At 47.0% G+C, this 14,130-nt stretch overlaps 1 protein-coding gene across 1 annotated transcript; it reads left to right on the plus strand.

Moving 5' to 3' along the window:
• The first annotated feature begins 8,640 nt into the window (after positions 1-8,640).
• FAM43A (family with sequence similarity 43 member A) lies at positions 8,641-11,805 on the plus strand. Its single transcript, XM_016133977.2, has one exon. It carries the CDS (start codon positions 9,652-9,654, stop codon positions 10,927-10,929), a length of 1,278 nt encoding a protein of 425 aa, XP_015989463.1. The 5' UTR covers positions 8,641-9,651; the 3' UTR covers positions 10,930-11,805.
• Positions 11,806-14,130: the final 2,325 nt, after the last annotated feature.

A 14,130-nucleotide genomic window follows, 5' to 3' on the forward strand; every position in this document is an offset into this window, starting at 1 on the left:
GGTTCAAAGGCAGAATGGAACATAGTGAGCTCTCTGCCACCAGTCTAGAAAAGGCTAGTAACCAAGTGTCAGGGTGTTCTAAAGCAGATTTATGCCTTCAAAGTAGGTGTTGGAATAGATGACCACTGAAGTTCCTAATAGACTCCTTACCCTGAATCTGAAATAACAGAGAAACAATGATGGTCTCAGAAAGAGTGCCCAGGCTGGCAATAGCAGGGTGGTGCCTTCACCATGTAACTTGGGGAGAACACTATAGCCTGCCCTCTTTGTCAAGTGAGGGTTGAGGGCACTGCAAACCACCATCTAGCAAATTCCATCATCATTAGTTACAAATAGTTACAAATTTAAAATTAGTTAAATTAGTTACAAATTATTACAAATGGAAATGTTAAGGTCCAAGGCTTCTGTATTAAAGCTAACCATGCAGGGATAGTGATTTCTCCTCCTTCCACCTTCAGAGGGAACAAAACACTCGGGTCCTTCTTCAGTGGTCATTGCTTCTGGTGGCACTAATGAGAAAGGCTCATTTGTGAAGCTCATTGTTTCACTTCTCTTGACTCCCTCATGACTTTTGTATTTCCGCCAGGCCTTGTTCAGGTGGCTAACATTCCAAGTAAGCAGCCCATGAGAGGAAGGGCTTCGTGGCAAGCAGTGGTCATGGTGAGGACATTTCTGGGGCTTGGGCCACATGGTGAACTCTAAAGTTTGTAGATGTCTGATTTGTCTATTGTTCCTTTCTCACTCCTACAATTTCTTGTCAGGCCTCTGTTTTGAGATGAATGGTGTCTCTCAAAAAGAGAGGTTCCAGTTCTAACCCCAGGAACCTGTAGACGTGACTTTATTTGGAAATAGGGTCTTTGCAGATGTAATCAACTAAAGATGTGGTCATATTGGATTAGAGTGGCCCTAATGCAATAATAGGTGTCTTCATAGGAAGATATAAATTTGGACACACACAGAGAAAACATAAGGGGAATACCAGGTGAAGATAGAGGGAGAGATTGGACTGATACATCTACAAGCCAAGGAATGCCAAGAATTGCAGGCAACCGCCAGAAGAGGAAGAGGCAAGGAAGCATGCTTCTTTCTTCCAGCCTCCAGAACTATGAGAGAAAAATTCTCTGTTGTTTTAAGCCACTTTATTGATGGTAATTTGTTATGACAGCCCTAGAACACCAAAACAGCCTCCTATAATCTTAGAACTGGAAGAATTTGCTCAGCTCACAGCCAGGGAGGGAAGGGCCCAGAGAGGGGCAGCATCTTGCTTTGGGACTTTCAGTGAGTCAGGGCTGGGATGTCTGAGCTCTGGCTCTGATCATGGCACGTCCCTGCTCAAACGCCTGTAGTGACTCACCACAGCTTGGGAGACACCTCCAGCTGCCATTCATGGCCCTCTAGAGTCAGGCCCCAACTTGACTCAAACACAAAGAGCATAGCCTTTGGAGCTCTTGGGCAAGTTTCTTAACTCCTCCAAGCCTCAGTCCATTCCCTTTATAAAATGAAGATAATATTATGGATTTCACAGCATTCTTATGAGGATGAAATATCCAAATGGATCCAAAGCACTTAGCACAGTGTCTGCCACATAGTAGGTGCTCAATATACTTGAGTTCCCTGCTTTAGCCTCAGTCTTAAATGTTCGGCACTGGCCATCATCTTTGTGAGCCATTCCCCCTCCCTCCCCGGACTTCTTGCTTCTGTCTCCATCCATAGCAACCTGCTCATCCTTCAATGAAGCATGAAGCTCACCCCATCCTTGATGTGAATCCTCATTTCTTCATTGTTTGGCCAGGAGTTATTTTTTCCTCTGAGCCCCCAGAGTGCTTTGTGTTAAGCTCAGATCCCATTATCTCAGAGCAGACTTATCTGCATCTATGTTTTGTTCCCTACAGCATATCCAAAGTACCTCCCTAAGTCCTCTCTGAATCAGTGAATACTGGGTATAGCCTCCTTACGGGTGAGACCATGTGCATCTCCTCAGCACCTATTGGAGAGAGGCCAGTATAATTAATATCTGTGATTGAATAGCTGTTACTTTGCCAGTTCATTTGCATAGCTTAGCTAAAGTTGTGCCAGCCCCACATGCCCAGAGAGAAACTGAAAAACAAAAGACAAACTAAAATACAGGTTGCATAATATCTTTTCTACTCTCAATTTGAAAATTTCCAAAGTACTTACCATACACATTTAATTGTATTTGTACTTCTTTATATTATTTCCTAAGAAATAAGAACTGATACAACTCTTATTGTTTTTGAAGTGAAACCCACAGAGAGGTCAAGGGTCACTGAGCACAGCAGAGGAACCCAGTGGGCCACCAGACTCTCATGGGCCTGAGCATGATCTCGACCACTAGGGAGACCAAAGTCTCATCGGGTATAGCCCATGATAGTCATACTCAGCTCTAACCTCTTCGGTGTCAGTGAGAGCCAGTAACATGGAGGCTTTTGATTAAGGGCCCAATGAGTGGCAGCTCAGTCATGTCACAGGGAGAAATATGTTTGGCTGCTAAGGGCTGCTCCTGCCGCATCCCCCAATGAGCCCAACAGCCTTCAAAATATAGTCCTTTATAGAAGGGGAGAGAATGTAGAACATGTATAATACACATTTACATGTTTGAAAGCCTCTGGCTTTATATTTAGCTAAAGGAAACTGCCCTGAATTTAGATTCAGGCCACATGGGTCTTAATCTTGGTTTGGCTGCTGAGTAACTATATGGCCATGTGCATACACTCTCAGTGCCTCAGTTTCTTCATCTGTAAAACCCAGGGAGTGGAGTTGACTAGATTGTCTTAAAGGTCTCTTTCAATTCTGACAGTCTGTGTTTATGATAGTCCAATTGCTGGAAAAATAAACACATAATTGTTGTCCACAAACATTTATAGTTTACTGACATGGCAGGCATTGTGCTAGCAACTAGAGACAGAAAGGTGAATTAAATACAGTCACTGTCCTCAAGGGACTCACAGACTAGTGCAGGAGGCAGAGAGTTTAAAAGACAATAATATTGCAATAAGGCAAGTATGGAGGTAGAGATATAAACAGGGGAGCAAGGAGAAGGAGTTAGGGAAGCCAAGGCATTTTTCTGGAGAAGATGGTACCTGCGCTGACTGTTTAAAAATGAGTAGGGGTCAGCTAGGGGAAATGGAAAGAGTAAGTTATTCCAGTTAGACAGAACCATATACCAATGGCGGGAAGACAAGAAACAGCTGCATGAGCCTGGTGAGAAGCACAGGCCATTCTTCATTTCTGGAGCAGAAATTACAAGGCCAGGAGGAGTGAGGAATGAGGCTGGAGAAGTAGGCAAGTGACAGACTTGAAAATTCTCACGTGTTATACTGAGAAACTGAGCCTGTAATCTGTGGTTGGTGGGAGTCACTGAATTGTTATAATGGAAAGATGTATGAGATCAGATATGTGGTTTGGTAAGAGTGTGGAGGATGGATTTGGGGATTAGGTTCAAAGGAAGAGGGACTTTCGAGCCTGGAGGAGAGAAGTGAGAATGGATGTGGATATGTCTACATTGCTCTAACTGCCTCAGTTTCTTTGAGGAAGCACCAAGTCCAACTCTTGGCTCTGATTGGGAGCAGGCAGCTTTGGAAAAGTGGTGAAGATTCATGGTACTCACTGATGGGAGTGGGAGAGGAAATGGAGTCAGGATAACAGAAAAGATGGCTGGGTAGGAGGTGTATAGCTGCTGTAACAAATTACCATAAACTCGACTTAAATCAACACAGGTTTTCAGTTCTGCAGATTAGCAGTCCAATACTGGTCTCATTGGGCTAGAATCAAGGTGCTTTATGGGCACCTTTTTGGAAGCTCTAGGAGAGAATTAGTACTTGCTTTTTCCAGCTTCTAGAGGCTCCCTGCATTCTTTGGCTTGTGGCCCCTTCCTCCATCTTCAAACCCAGCAAGGGAGGGTTAACTCCTTCTCATATCCCTTCACTCTGACCCTCTTTCTGTCTCCTTTTCACTGGGAAAAAAATCACAATAAGACGCATAGAGCATAAAGTTAACCATCTTACAGTGAACAAGTAAGTGATATTTTGTACATTCACAATGTTGTGCAACCACCACCTCTGGCTCCAAAATATTCACTCCGAAGGAAAACCCCATATCCATTAAGTGATTGCTCCCCATTCCTTCTTCCCTCCAGCCCCTGGCAACCACCAATTTGGGTTCTGTCATTATGGATTCATCTATATAGATAGTTTATATAAACAAATTCCTACAATACTTGATCTTTTGTGTCTGGCTTCTTTCATTTCATATAATGTTTCTGAGGTTCCTACTTCCACTTTGAAGGAGCTTGGTGATTGGACCCATCTGGATTATTGAGAGTACATTTCCTATTTTAAGGTCTGCTGGTTAGCAACCTTAATTCCATCTACAATCTTCCTCTTTTCCCATGTAATGTCACATACTCACAGGCTCCTGGGATTAGGACAGAGACATCTTTGTGGGGAGGGGGTTTCATTATTCTGCTTACCATAGGAGAAGTCACAATGGGTTGAGGCTAAATATCTGAGGGATTCTACTCAGCAGTTCAGATCCAGAAGAGGACATGTGGACTGTGGCAGTGGTCCAGGGATGGGCTCTGCTGGGTGGATGTGGTGTACAGAAATTGTGGACCTGATACTTACTCTGAAGGTCCTAGATGGGGCAGAGGGGGAGGATAAGAGGCTAGGAAGGAGTTAATAATGAGAGAAATGAAGTGGGTAAAGGCAGGGCTCTCCAAACTTTTTAATATGTATTCAGTCTTGGAGGAGTTTAAGCAGAGATTCTGATTTAGGGGTAGGATCCAGAAATTGGCCCAGGGAATTTTGATACAGCCAGCCAGTGAGTGAGTCAACTCTGTGAGGAACACTGATGTAGATCCTAGAATTCTTGAGGAGGTTAGAGAACTCATGTTTTAGGAGTCAGGAATTAAGAGGGCTGGCAGAGAAAGAGGTTATCACACAATGGGATTTTGGAAGCTGGAGCTCCTTTTTTTCACCTGCTGAGCTCCTTCACACCTTAAGTCCTTCACGTTAGCTGCGCCCTTTGCCTAACACAATGCTGTCCATATATCTAATTGTAAATGTTATAGAACCCACATTAAAGTACAAGGAAACAGAAAATTAATTTAAATAATATATTCTATTCAACACAACACAGCCAAAATATTATCATTCAACATATAATTATGAAAAAAATTATTGAGATATTTTACATCATTTTTGTCTCACTATGTCTTCAAAATCCAGTGTGTATTTTATTCTTGCATCACATCTCAATTTGGACTGACCACATTTCAAGTGCTCAGTAGCCTCACGTGGCTACCATATTGGCCACACAGGCTGGAATGTTCTCCCCTGTATCTTTATATGACTGGCCTTGTCTCATTTAGGTCTCCGCACAGGGATGCCTTTCCTAGTCACACCGTTTAAACCAGCTGTCTTCCATTGTTAATACTGCTTTCTTCTCTTCAGAGACTTATTGCTAGCAAATATTTTAGTTATTTGTTTGCTTTTTCTCTGCCTCCACATAAGATATAAATCCCATGAGAGCAAAGACCTAGCTTCTTTAGCGCAGTATCCCCAGCAACTATGTCACATCCTCAATAGACCCTCAACAAATGTTTATTGAATGACTTTGAAGATTCCAGATTCATCTCTGAAGCCAACATTCATTCAGTAGGATGTTGGGGTAGAGGGCCCAAGAGAGAGGAGCATTATGCAAGAAATAAGGTGAGAGAAAGCCAGCCTGAAAGCTTTTTGTGAACTCAAAGGCTGACTCTCAGATGTCAAGTTAGAGGCTTGGTTGCTTTACAGCTGTGACTTGGCTACATGTTGATTCAACCACTGACTTATCCGGTTCTAAGAGAAACCATCTCACCAAGTGACACTTCTGCCTGACACCAGTAGATGGGGCAATGTCATAACCAAAAAGCACAGTATGCCCTCCAATGGGGTGTCTAACCCGTTTCTCAACTGACTTTGCTGAGATTCTCTTCCAGAACTGCTCTGTCTTAGATCTGCGGTGTGGGCTCATAGACATGCTTTCTCGACTGAAGAAATGAAGCCTCAGTGGTGACTTGTACTTTCTGAGGGGTGGCCAGCTTCTCCAGAAAGTGAGGCGGGCTCCAAACGCTAGTCCAGGCCCAGGCTACCAGGAGACACCCTGGTTCTCTTCCTGGATCTTTGAGCACAGGCACAGAACATGACTCACATACAGGAGTGTTTCTATTTGCCTAGAACCTTCTGTCCTCTTGAGGTTGACAACAAGATTACTAAAAACGTAGTCCAGGTGCGGCAGAGACCAGTCCACAGAAGCAGCTCCGTGGGCTTGTGTTCTGGGATTGATACTCTGGCTGCCACTGAAAAGCCTTGCTTACCAGTGGAATCCTCCCTGCCATTTTGCACCACTGGTTTCCCTGCCACCTCAGGAATCCCAAGGTCTATCCCTTGCAGACGCTGAGACCACCCTTAGCTCTCACCACTCATCCCAACTACTCCTCCCCCAACCCTTGGACCTCCAGGTAATTTGGAAATGTTAACTGCTTGAACATGATGTCTGCTTTTGTAGAGTTTAGACTTCAAGATTATGGACCAGTTAAAGGTTGCTTAGCACAGGTTAGTTTAGTGTGATTGTATTGGAATTTTTGTTCGAAGCATGTACTGCCTACTTCATTGCAACTGCAAGATATTATGGAAATTTTAGCAAAAGAGGAATTAACTTTGGCTTAAATGGCTTATTTATATTCCTAAGTAGCTCATTCCAATATCGTGTTTGGTATCCCTCCATTAACCCATCAGTGCAGCTGAGGAGTTAAGGCCTCGCAGCCCTGATCTAATGATACACTGGGGCCAGTCTGCCATGGAAAAGCCATTCCTTCTCTCAGAGAGTAGGAGGGCCCAAAAAGCATGATCAGGAGACTTTATTCTTTGATCAGGGAATTTTCTTCTTTTATTATTACAATCATTAAACTCCATCCTAACCTACACATATGCATGTGTTTTCCTGTTCTATGTTTTTGCTGTCCTCTATACTCAGAAAGCCATTTGATTCTTCCCTGCTTGGAGAAATCCCATTCATCCTTTGAATCTCACCACCTCTGTGGAGCCACCTCTGATTTTCCTAGTCAAGATTAACCTTTTCTTCTTCCAGCTTCTCATAATACTTTGGGTCTTTCTCAGGAAATTTATGCCACTCTGTCTTTTTATTTACATGAATATCTCATTCATTAATTCAACAATTAAGCAGTGCCTCTTTGTAGCAGGCACTAGGTATACAGGGTTTTCTCGCAGAACCTGCATTCCAGTGCAAACCCAAAGTTGAGTGGAATATCCACCCTTCATCGGACTGGGAGCTTCTTGGAGACAGGAATTGGTTCTGCTTCTTACTCAGGGACTGGCACCAAAAGGTACTCAGAAGTTATTTAAATTGAAACTCAGTACCAAACACTGAGAAAATGGAGTTAGAGTTTTTAAAAGGGTTAAAAGTTAGCAAAGGTAGAGGGCCAGGGAATTTCCAGGAGGGGTGACTGTGGTTCTGAGATCTGACATGAAACCCAGAGACATTCACCATCTCTCAGTGCACTGGGCCTGTGGAGTGGAGGGAGCCTTGTCCTCCAGGACAGGCTTAGAAGTTTGATGCAGGACCACCTGGGCATTTATCACAGATTCCGGATAGAATTTTTATTTGCTTTGACTGAGCAGACCACAGAGGCAAACAAGTTGTTTCAAGGGTCCAGAAATGAGTTACTAGCCAAAGGTCAAGCTGGTCAGACGATTAAAGCTACAGTGTCCAGTTGACACACAAATAAAGCATGATTGATGTGACTGACTGGGCACTATCTGACACAAAAAATAAAAAAATGTAATTTGAATTTTTACTAGGAATTCTCATCCAAAATGAATGACTGGACTGTCAAAGTAAACTGAGTTCCGATCACACATAAGCATTCCTTGGAAACTGTATATCGCTCAGAAAACTGAGATACTCTGAGGCCTGAGACCATCAGGGGCACTACTGGGGGTTTAGAGCAGGTAGCACCTTATTTATCCACTATATGCTTGGCTATATTGTTCACTCTAGTCATCTTACTATACCACTCACCTCCCTTTTACCTATAGAGAAAGGCTCCAACGTAGTGAAAAGCAAGTCTTAGTGTTTTCTTTGCCTCTCTTATTTTCTTTAATAGAATAAAATTCTGGAAAAAAAAAATTCAAGAGCACCCAGTCATTCTCAGAGGGTTGTCATACAATAAAAGAACCACTATTGTCCCCCAACTTTTTTGCATAGTAAATTATAGTATAAATCTCACTTTCTGCCACCTCCTCCAGAAGTTTCGATGGACACATATTTATTCTGTGAGTTGCAATTCAGCCTGGAGGTGGAGTGTAAGAACTCAAGTTGCTTTTCCTGAGGGGTAACCCCAGTATTGAGGATATCTGTAGATAAGAGAGACGCTGCTAAATTGGAGGTGTAATGGCTGGATTAGACCGGTCTCTCCATTCCCTCGATCAGTGGCTGCAACCGGGTCCCTTTAAGAGACCAGGAACCCGCCGGGCGTCCGAGACCGAAACGGATCCTCTTTTCTGCTCCTCCCCTGTCGCCGCGCCGCGAATGGTTCGCGCCGGGCTATATTTACCCGAGATCTTCCTCCCAGACTGCAAGGATGTGAGGCTGACGAGCTGGCCAGCGCTCGCAGCACCAGAGGGGGATCCCTGCAAAGGCGGGTAGCGGACCGAGGGGAGCCCGGGAGCGGAGTTGGACAAGCTCGGAGGAAAGAAATGAGGTAGCGACAGTTCCTGGAGCCCACCATGAGCGCGCCCCGCCCTTGGAGCCCCGCTCTGCCCCGGCGGAGCCGGCCCGGACAGTGAGCCTGCCCAGCCGAATCCCTCGCGTCCGGCGGGAGCGAAGATGCAGTGAGCCACAGCGGGACTGCTGCGCGGGGCCGGCCGCGGCCAGCCGGACCCACCCTCAGACGCACTTGGGGCGAGCAGCAGATTCTGGGACCAGCCCGGGCAAGGGGCTCTCTGCCTCTAGCCACCCCGTGGGGGTGGGGAGTACTGGACCCTGGGCTCACTCGCGCTGTTGAGTTTCCGCAGTTTCTGGCCCAGCCCTGGGGATTGTGTATATGTGAGAAGGGGGACCCTTTTCACATTCAACGAGGAGTTCCTGCATATTCTCCCACCATCTCGGCTGCTTTTGCTTGAGGTCCCTCTATTTGCAGGCGCGCATCTTTTTTGTCGTTGTTTGTTTTGTTTCGTTTTGTTTTATTATTATTAATTTTTTTTTTTTTGCTATACATGTTTTCTGCTCCTCTCTCGTTCCGTCTTTTTCTCATTTTGCTTGCCTAAGACTCTGCCTTCATGTTGCCCAGGCAGGGGTAAATCGTGTGTACGCTGCTCCTCTTTCCCCCCACCCCGCGCAGTTGACTATTTTCTTCTCTTAAAAAATTCTACCCCTACCCTCTATCGGTCTCCCTAGTTCTATACCCCTCTCACACCCTCACTCCCAGCATAGTTTTATTTTTCGGTCTTGCTTGGGCCGAGCCCGGCAGGGCTGGGGCGTAGGGCTCAGCGGGGCTCGCACCCTGTGCTCCGCCGCTGCCGCCGCCGCCTCCGCTGCCGCCGCCCAGTTGCGCAGGGGCGCCCTCCGGAGATGCTGCCGTGGAAGAAGCACAAGTTCGAGCTGCTGGCCGAGGCTCCGCCAAGGCAGGCGTCCAAGCCCAAGGGCTACGCCGTGAGCCTGCACTACTCCGCGCTCAGCTCGCTGGCGCGGGCGTGCCCCGAAGGCGCGCTCAGCCGGGTGGGCAGCATGTTCCGCTCAAAGCGCAAGAAGCTGCACATCACAAGCGAGGACCCCACATACACGGTGCTCTACCTGGGCAATGCCACCACCATCCAGGCGCGCGGCGACGGCTGCACCGACCTAGCGGTAGGAAAGATCTGGAGCAAGAGCGAGGCGGGCCGTCAGGGCACCAAGATGAAGCTGACTGTGAGTGCGCAGGGTATCCGCATGGTGCACGCAGAGGAGCGCGCGCTGCGCCGCCCGGGCCACCTCTACCTGCTGCACCGCGTTACCTACTGCGTGGCGGACTCGCGGCTGCCCAAGGTCTTCGCCTGGGTGTACCGGCACGAGCTCAAGCACAAGGCGGTAATGCTGCGCTGCCACGCGGTGCTGGTGTCCAAGCCCGAGAAGGCGCAGGCCATGGCGCTGCTGCTCTATCAGACCTCGGCCAACGCACTGGCGGAATTTAAACGGCTCAAGCGGCGGGACGACGCGCGTCACCAGCAGCAGGAGCTGGTGGGCGCGCACACCATCCCGCTAGTGCCGCTGCGCAAGCTGCTCCTGCACGGATCCTGCTGCTACAAGCCGCCGGTGGAACGCAGCCGCAGCGCGCCCAAGCTCGGTTCCATCACCGAGGACCTGGTTGGCGAACAGCAGGAGCAGGAGCTGCAGGAAGAGGAAGAGGAGCACACCGAAAGCTGCCTGGAGGAGGAAGAGGACCGTGCGAGGGAGGAGGACACCGCAGAGGAAGAGGCCGAGACTCAGCGGGCGCTGGAGGTGGCCATGCATTTCGAATGCGGGGACTTGCTGGACACGCTGGAGAGTGGCCGCGAGGAGGCGCTAGGGGGCGGCGGGGTCTCGCTGGGCTCCGGGGCTGGGTCGCCGCCTTTGATGCTTGGCAGCTCCTCCGATGTGAAGGCCGAGCTGTCGCAGCTCATTAACGACCTAGGCGAGCTCAGCTTCGGCAACGACGTGCGAAGCCTGCAGGCCGACTTGCGGGTGACGCGCCTTCTGTCTGGCGAGAGCACCGGCAGCGAGAGCTCCATAGAAGGTGGGGGCTCAGATGCCACCTCTGCCACCTCTGCCACTGCCGGAAACCAGACTAACCCTGCGGACCACGCCAGTCCAGAAGAGCCACACTCGGGCTGAGCTCCCAGAGACCGACTGCGTGCGCCCTAGCGTCCCACCGTGACTCCCCACCAGTCTTCTCGACCATCTCTTTACCGCCCTTTCTCTCCCCCTGCTCCTCCCCAGGGAAGGGGAAATGGGACACTTGAGGCCCAGCGTTCCATCTGCCCCTCTCCCTGAACATATTTGGCTCAGTTTTAAGTGGAGCTCAGGTTTCATGTGGAGATGTGGCGGGATGTGCGAACAGATGAACCGTAGAAAGAAGGAGAGAGGCAGACCTATGGGGTCAGAGGTGAGGGAAATGTCCGCTGAAGTTAGCAAAGTCCCACAGGCGTCAGGTGCTTGCCGGCCAGTTTCCTGTTTGTGGGGCAGCTGGGGCCTCAGGAGGAGGGGTTGACTTCCTCCCCACCACCCCCTTAACTGGGAGCAGCCTAGCATTGTCATTGACATGTCATTTAAAAGAAAGAAGAATTTTCTCTCACAGTGTTTGAAACTAATGCCGCATCTTTGCCCCTAGCCTTTTGATGCCCTAGCTTGGGTTGTTTACCTCAGACTCAGGCCCTTGAAATTCTGCCAAATTCCTCAAATAATTGTTTGGGGGGTGGGGACTGAAAGACAGTTGCATTTTGTTTACAGTTAAAGACATCTAATATCTAAAAAAGGAGTTTTCCTTTAGAAACACACCTTTCTCCTGCTCAAAAAATCTCACTCCATGATACTATGTAAAATATTTTTGCACTGTTGTGAAGTATTTTTGACATCTTTTTTTTTTTTTTTTTTTGTACATAACTGTGTTCTCAGAGCTGGATGTTTATATCTTTTGCTGTGCAAAAGGGACATGTAATATGTTCAGTTGTATATACAGAAATGTGTATAAAACATTTTGTTATTTTTTAAGAGTGACGCTGCTCTGGTTCTGTTTGCATACCAGGGGGGAGAGAATAAAGAGGAAAATGGAACAGAACAGGTGAACGTCTGGAACTGCTGCTGAGAATGCTTGGCGGTGGTGGTGGGAGATGGTGTGGCCATCTCCAGGGTGGTGTGGCCTATGCGGTGCTTAGAGGTGATTAGGGAAGGGGAATCCCCTTATGGTATTCTGGGGCCTTTCTGGTCCTCTGCCATTCTGGATGCTACAGCTGGGGCTGGCCTTTTCCTCCGGTGTCTCCCACGTTTTTCACTAAGTTGTGGGAGCGTAGGCTTTTTCTGGTCTCTTTAAATTAATTCTTGAGATGCGGAATGAGTTCTGTTTCTCATTCCCATACTTGTAAGGTTATTTAGGGAGGGGTGACTGTCGATATCTGAGATTTTACTGCCCTCCTTCTGTGGTTCATGCTAATGAGCAAATGTGAGGACACAATATAATCGTTTCCTTTACAAACAGCTCAAGGAGCTTTAAAGATGAGCTAAAGACCTAAAAAAATTCCCCATGGGGATCTCTGAGGAGTAGGACCATCTTTGGTTTTCCCTGGAAGGAGAATCCAAGAGAAAGGAAAGCTGGTAGTTCGGATCATGGCGTGAGTGAATCGTGGTACAGGTTGGGTGGGTCGAAGAACCCATTTTCCTTCGTGTGTGTGTGTGTGTGTGTGTGTGTGTGTGTGTGTTTAGGGCTTTCATGCTTTCTGTGAGTTTGTTTCTGTTGTAAACTTCAAACAGATGTCTCTAGTTTGGCTGCACCCGATCAGCTGGAAGTTGAAATAAGATGCTGCCAAAACTGTATCTTCAGCAAATTATATATTTTTCCCTGGGCCCCTTTGGGCCCCTTTTCCTTTGTTGCAGAATGGATTGCACTCTTGGCATTCCGTGGTGTCCTGAGGCCACTTTGCTTTGTTCTCATCATAAATATGTTTGAGCAGCTAGACCCAACAGTCCTAAGGAGTCTGGAATTCACTGGAGCCATAAAGGAATGGAGGGTGGAAGATTTCTTAATTAATGGGGAATGGTTCTGGTATAAGACTGTCTTTAGAAAAGTAAAGCGAAGGGTGGTGAGTGGGAAATAATTTTAAAATATTCTGAATCACTTCTTAAGGGCATTAGGACAAGGTCCAGGCCTTTCGATCTATTATATTTTGGTTTGGTTGAGTCTCACTCTCTCTCTCCCTGAATGTTTCAGATACACATCACTGAAAGACATTTTGAAACCCCCCGGGTAGAGAGAGTCAGGAAAGTCAAACCTTATCCCACCCAGCCATCCACATTGCATGCCTTCCACACGGTTCTCACCTGCCTGGCAGACAGCTGTGTGGGCTATCACTATCCTGCATGACTAGATTTCACACTTTAAATTATTTCCACGTATTGCAAAGTTCCTCCGCTGTTTGAAACTGATGAGAACATTAAACAGGGTGAAGATTATATGGCTAGTATTTGGGGGTGGGGCAGGGTATGTGCATCTTCATTCTTACTCAATTTATGTGTCCAGCGAGAATGCCAAAGTTGGCTTTCATCTGTGACTGCTGGGGGTATGGCGATTGGTCAGAAAGTTCAGACCAATGACACTTAAACCAACACCATCAATAAATATAAGGCAACTATCTCTTTAAAGTCTGATTTTTCCTGTTATCTGATTTACAAATAAGGAAGAAGGGCTTAGGGGTTGAGGAAAGATGAAGAAGAAAATAAGCCTGCAAAAGAATCAGATCTCTTCCTCTCTTACTCCTGGGTGCCCTCCCCTTCCCTCTTTCCTCCCCTGTACTTTTTGGCTTTTATCCTCACTGCACCCCAGGGCTCTGGCTGATGTAATTCTAGAAGAGATGGGAAGGTGATACATGATTCACCCCCTTTAGGTCTGAGTCTTCCAGGGGTGATATCACTAGAGTAAGAAGAGATGTTTTGAATGAAAAAAACAAAAACTGGAAACAAATTTGCTCATAACGCTCAGAGGGAAAAAGTGTGGTGTGACAAAAGCAAAACTCAGTAGTTAGATGAAATACACACTCCAGAAAGCACGTGAGGTCTGGTTTACTCATCAAATTTACCTTTGCCTTCTTGCGAGGTGAGACTCGCGTTTCTTCTTTATGTAACCTGATGGTATTTTAAATGCAGTGAGACACTTTCCACATTCTTCCCCAGCCTAAGTAATCCTCCGTGTCCAACAATGCAGCATTGACTGCGTGAAGAACGGAGTGACTTCTAGTGACGAGAGAAATTTTTGCAGGTGGCAGCATGAGTCCATTCATCAGCCTCTCTTGGCACAAACATCCCATGTTCGTTTGTACAATTTGT

Source organism: Rousettus aegyptiacus, unplaced genomic scaffold (assembly GCF_014176215.1).
Source record: "Rousettus aegyptiacus isolate mRouAeg1 unplaced genomic scaffold, mRouAeg1.p scaffold_m13_p_4, whole genome shotgun sequence".
NCBI classification, from domain to species: domain Eukaryota; kingdom Metazoa; phylum Chordata; class Mammalia; order Chiroptera; family Pteropodidae; genus Rousettus; species Rousettus aegyptiacus.

What these genes read in the sequence shown, in the direction of transcription:
- FAM43A (XM_016133977.2), top strand. Translation starts at nt 9,652, where the DNA reads ATGCTGCCGTGGAAGAAGCACAAGTTCGAGCTGCTGGCCGAGGCTCCG.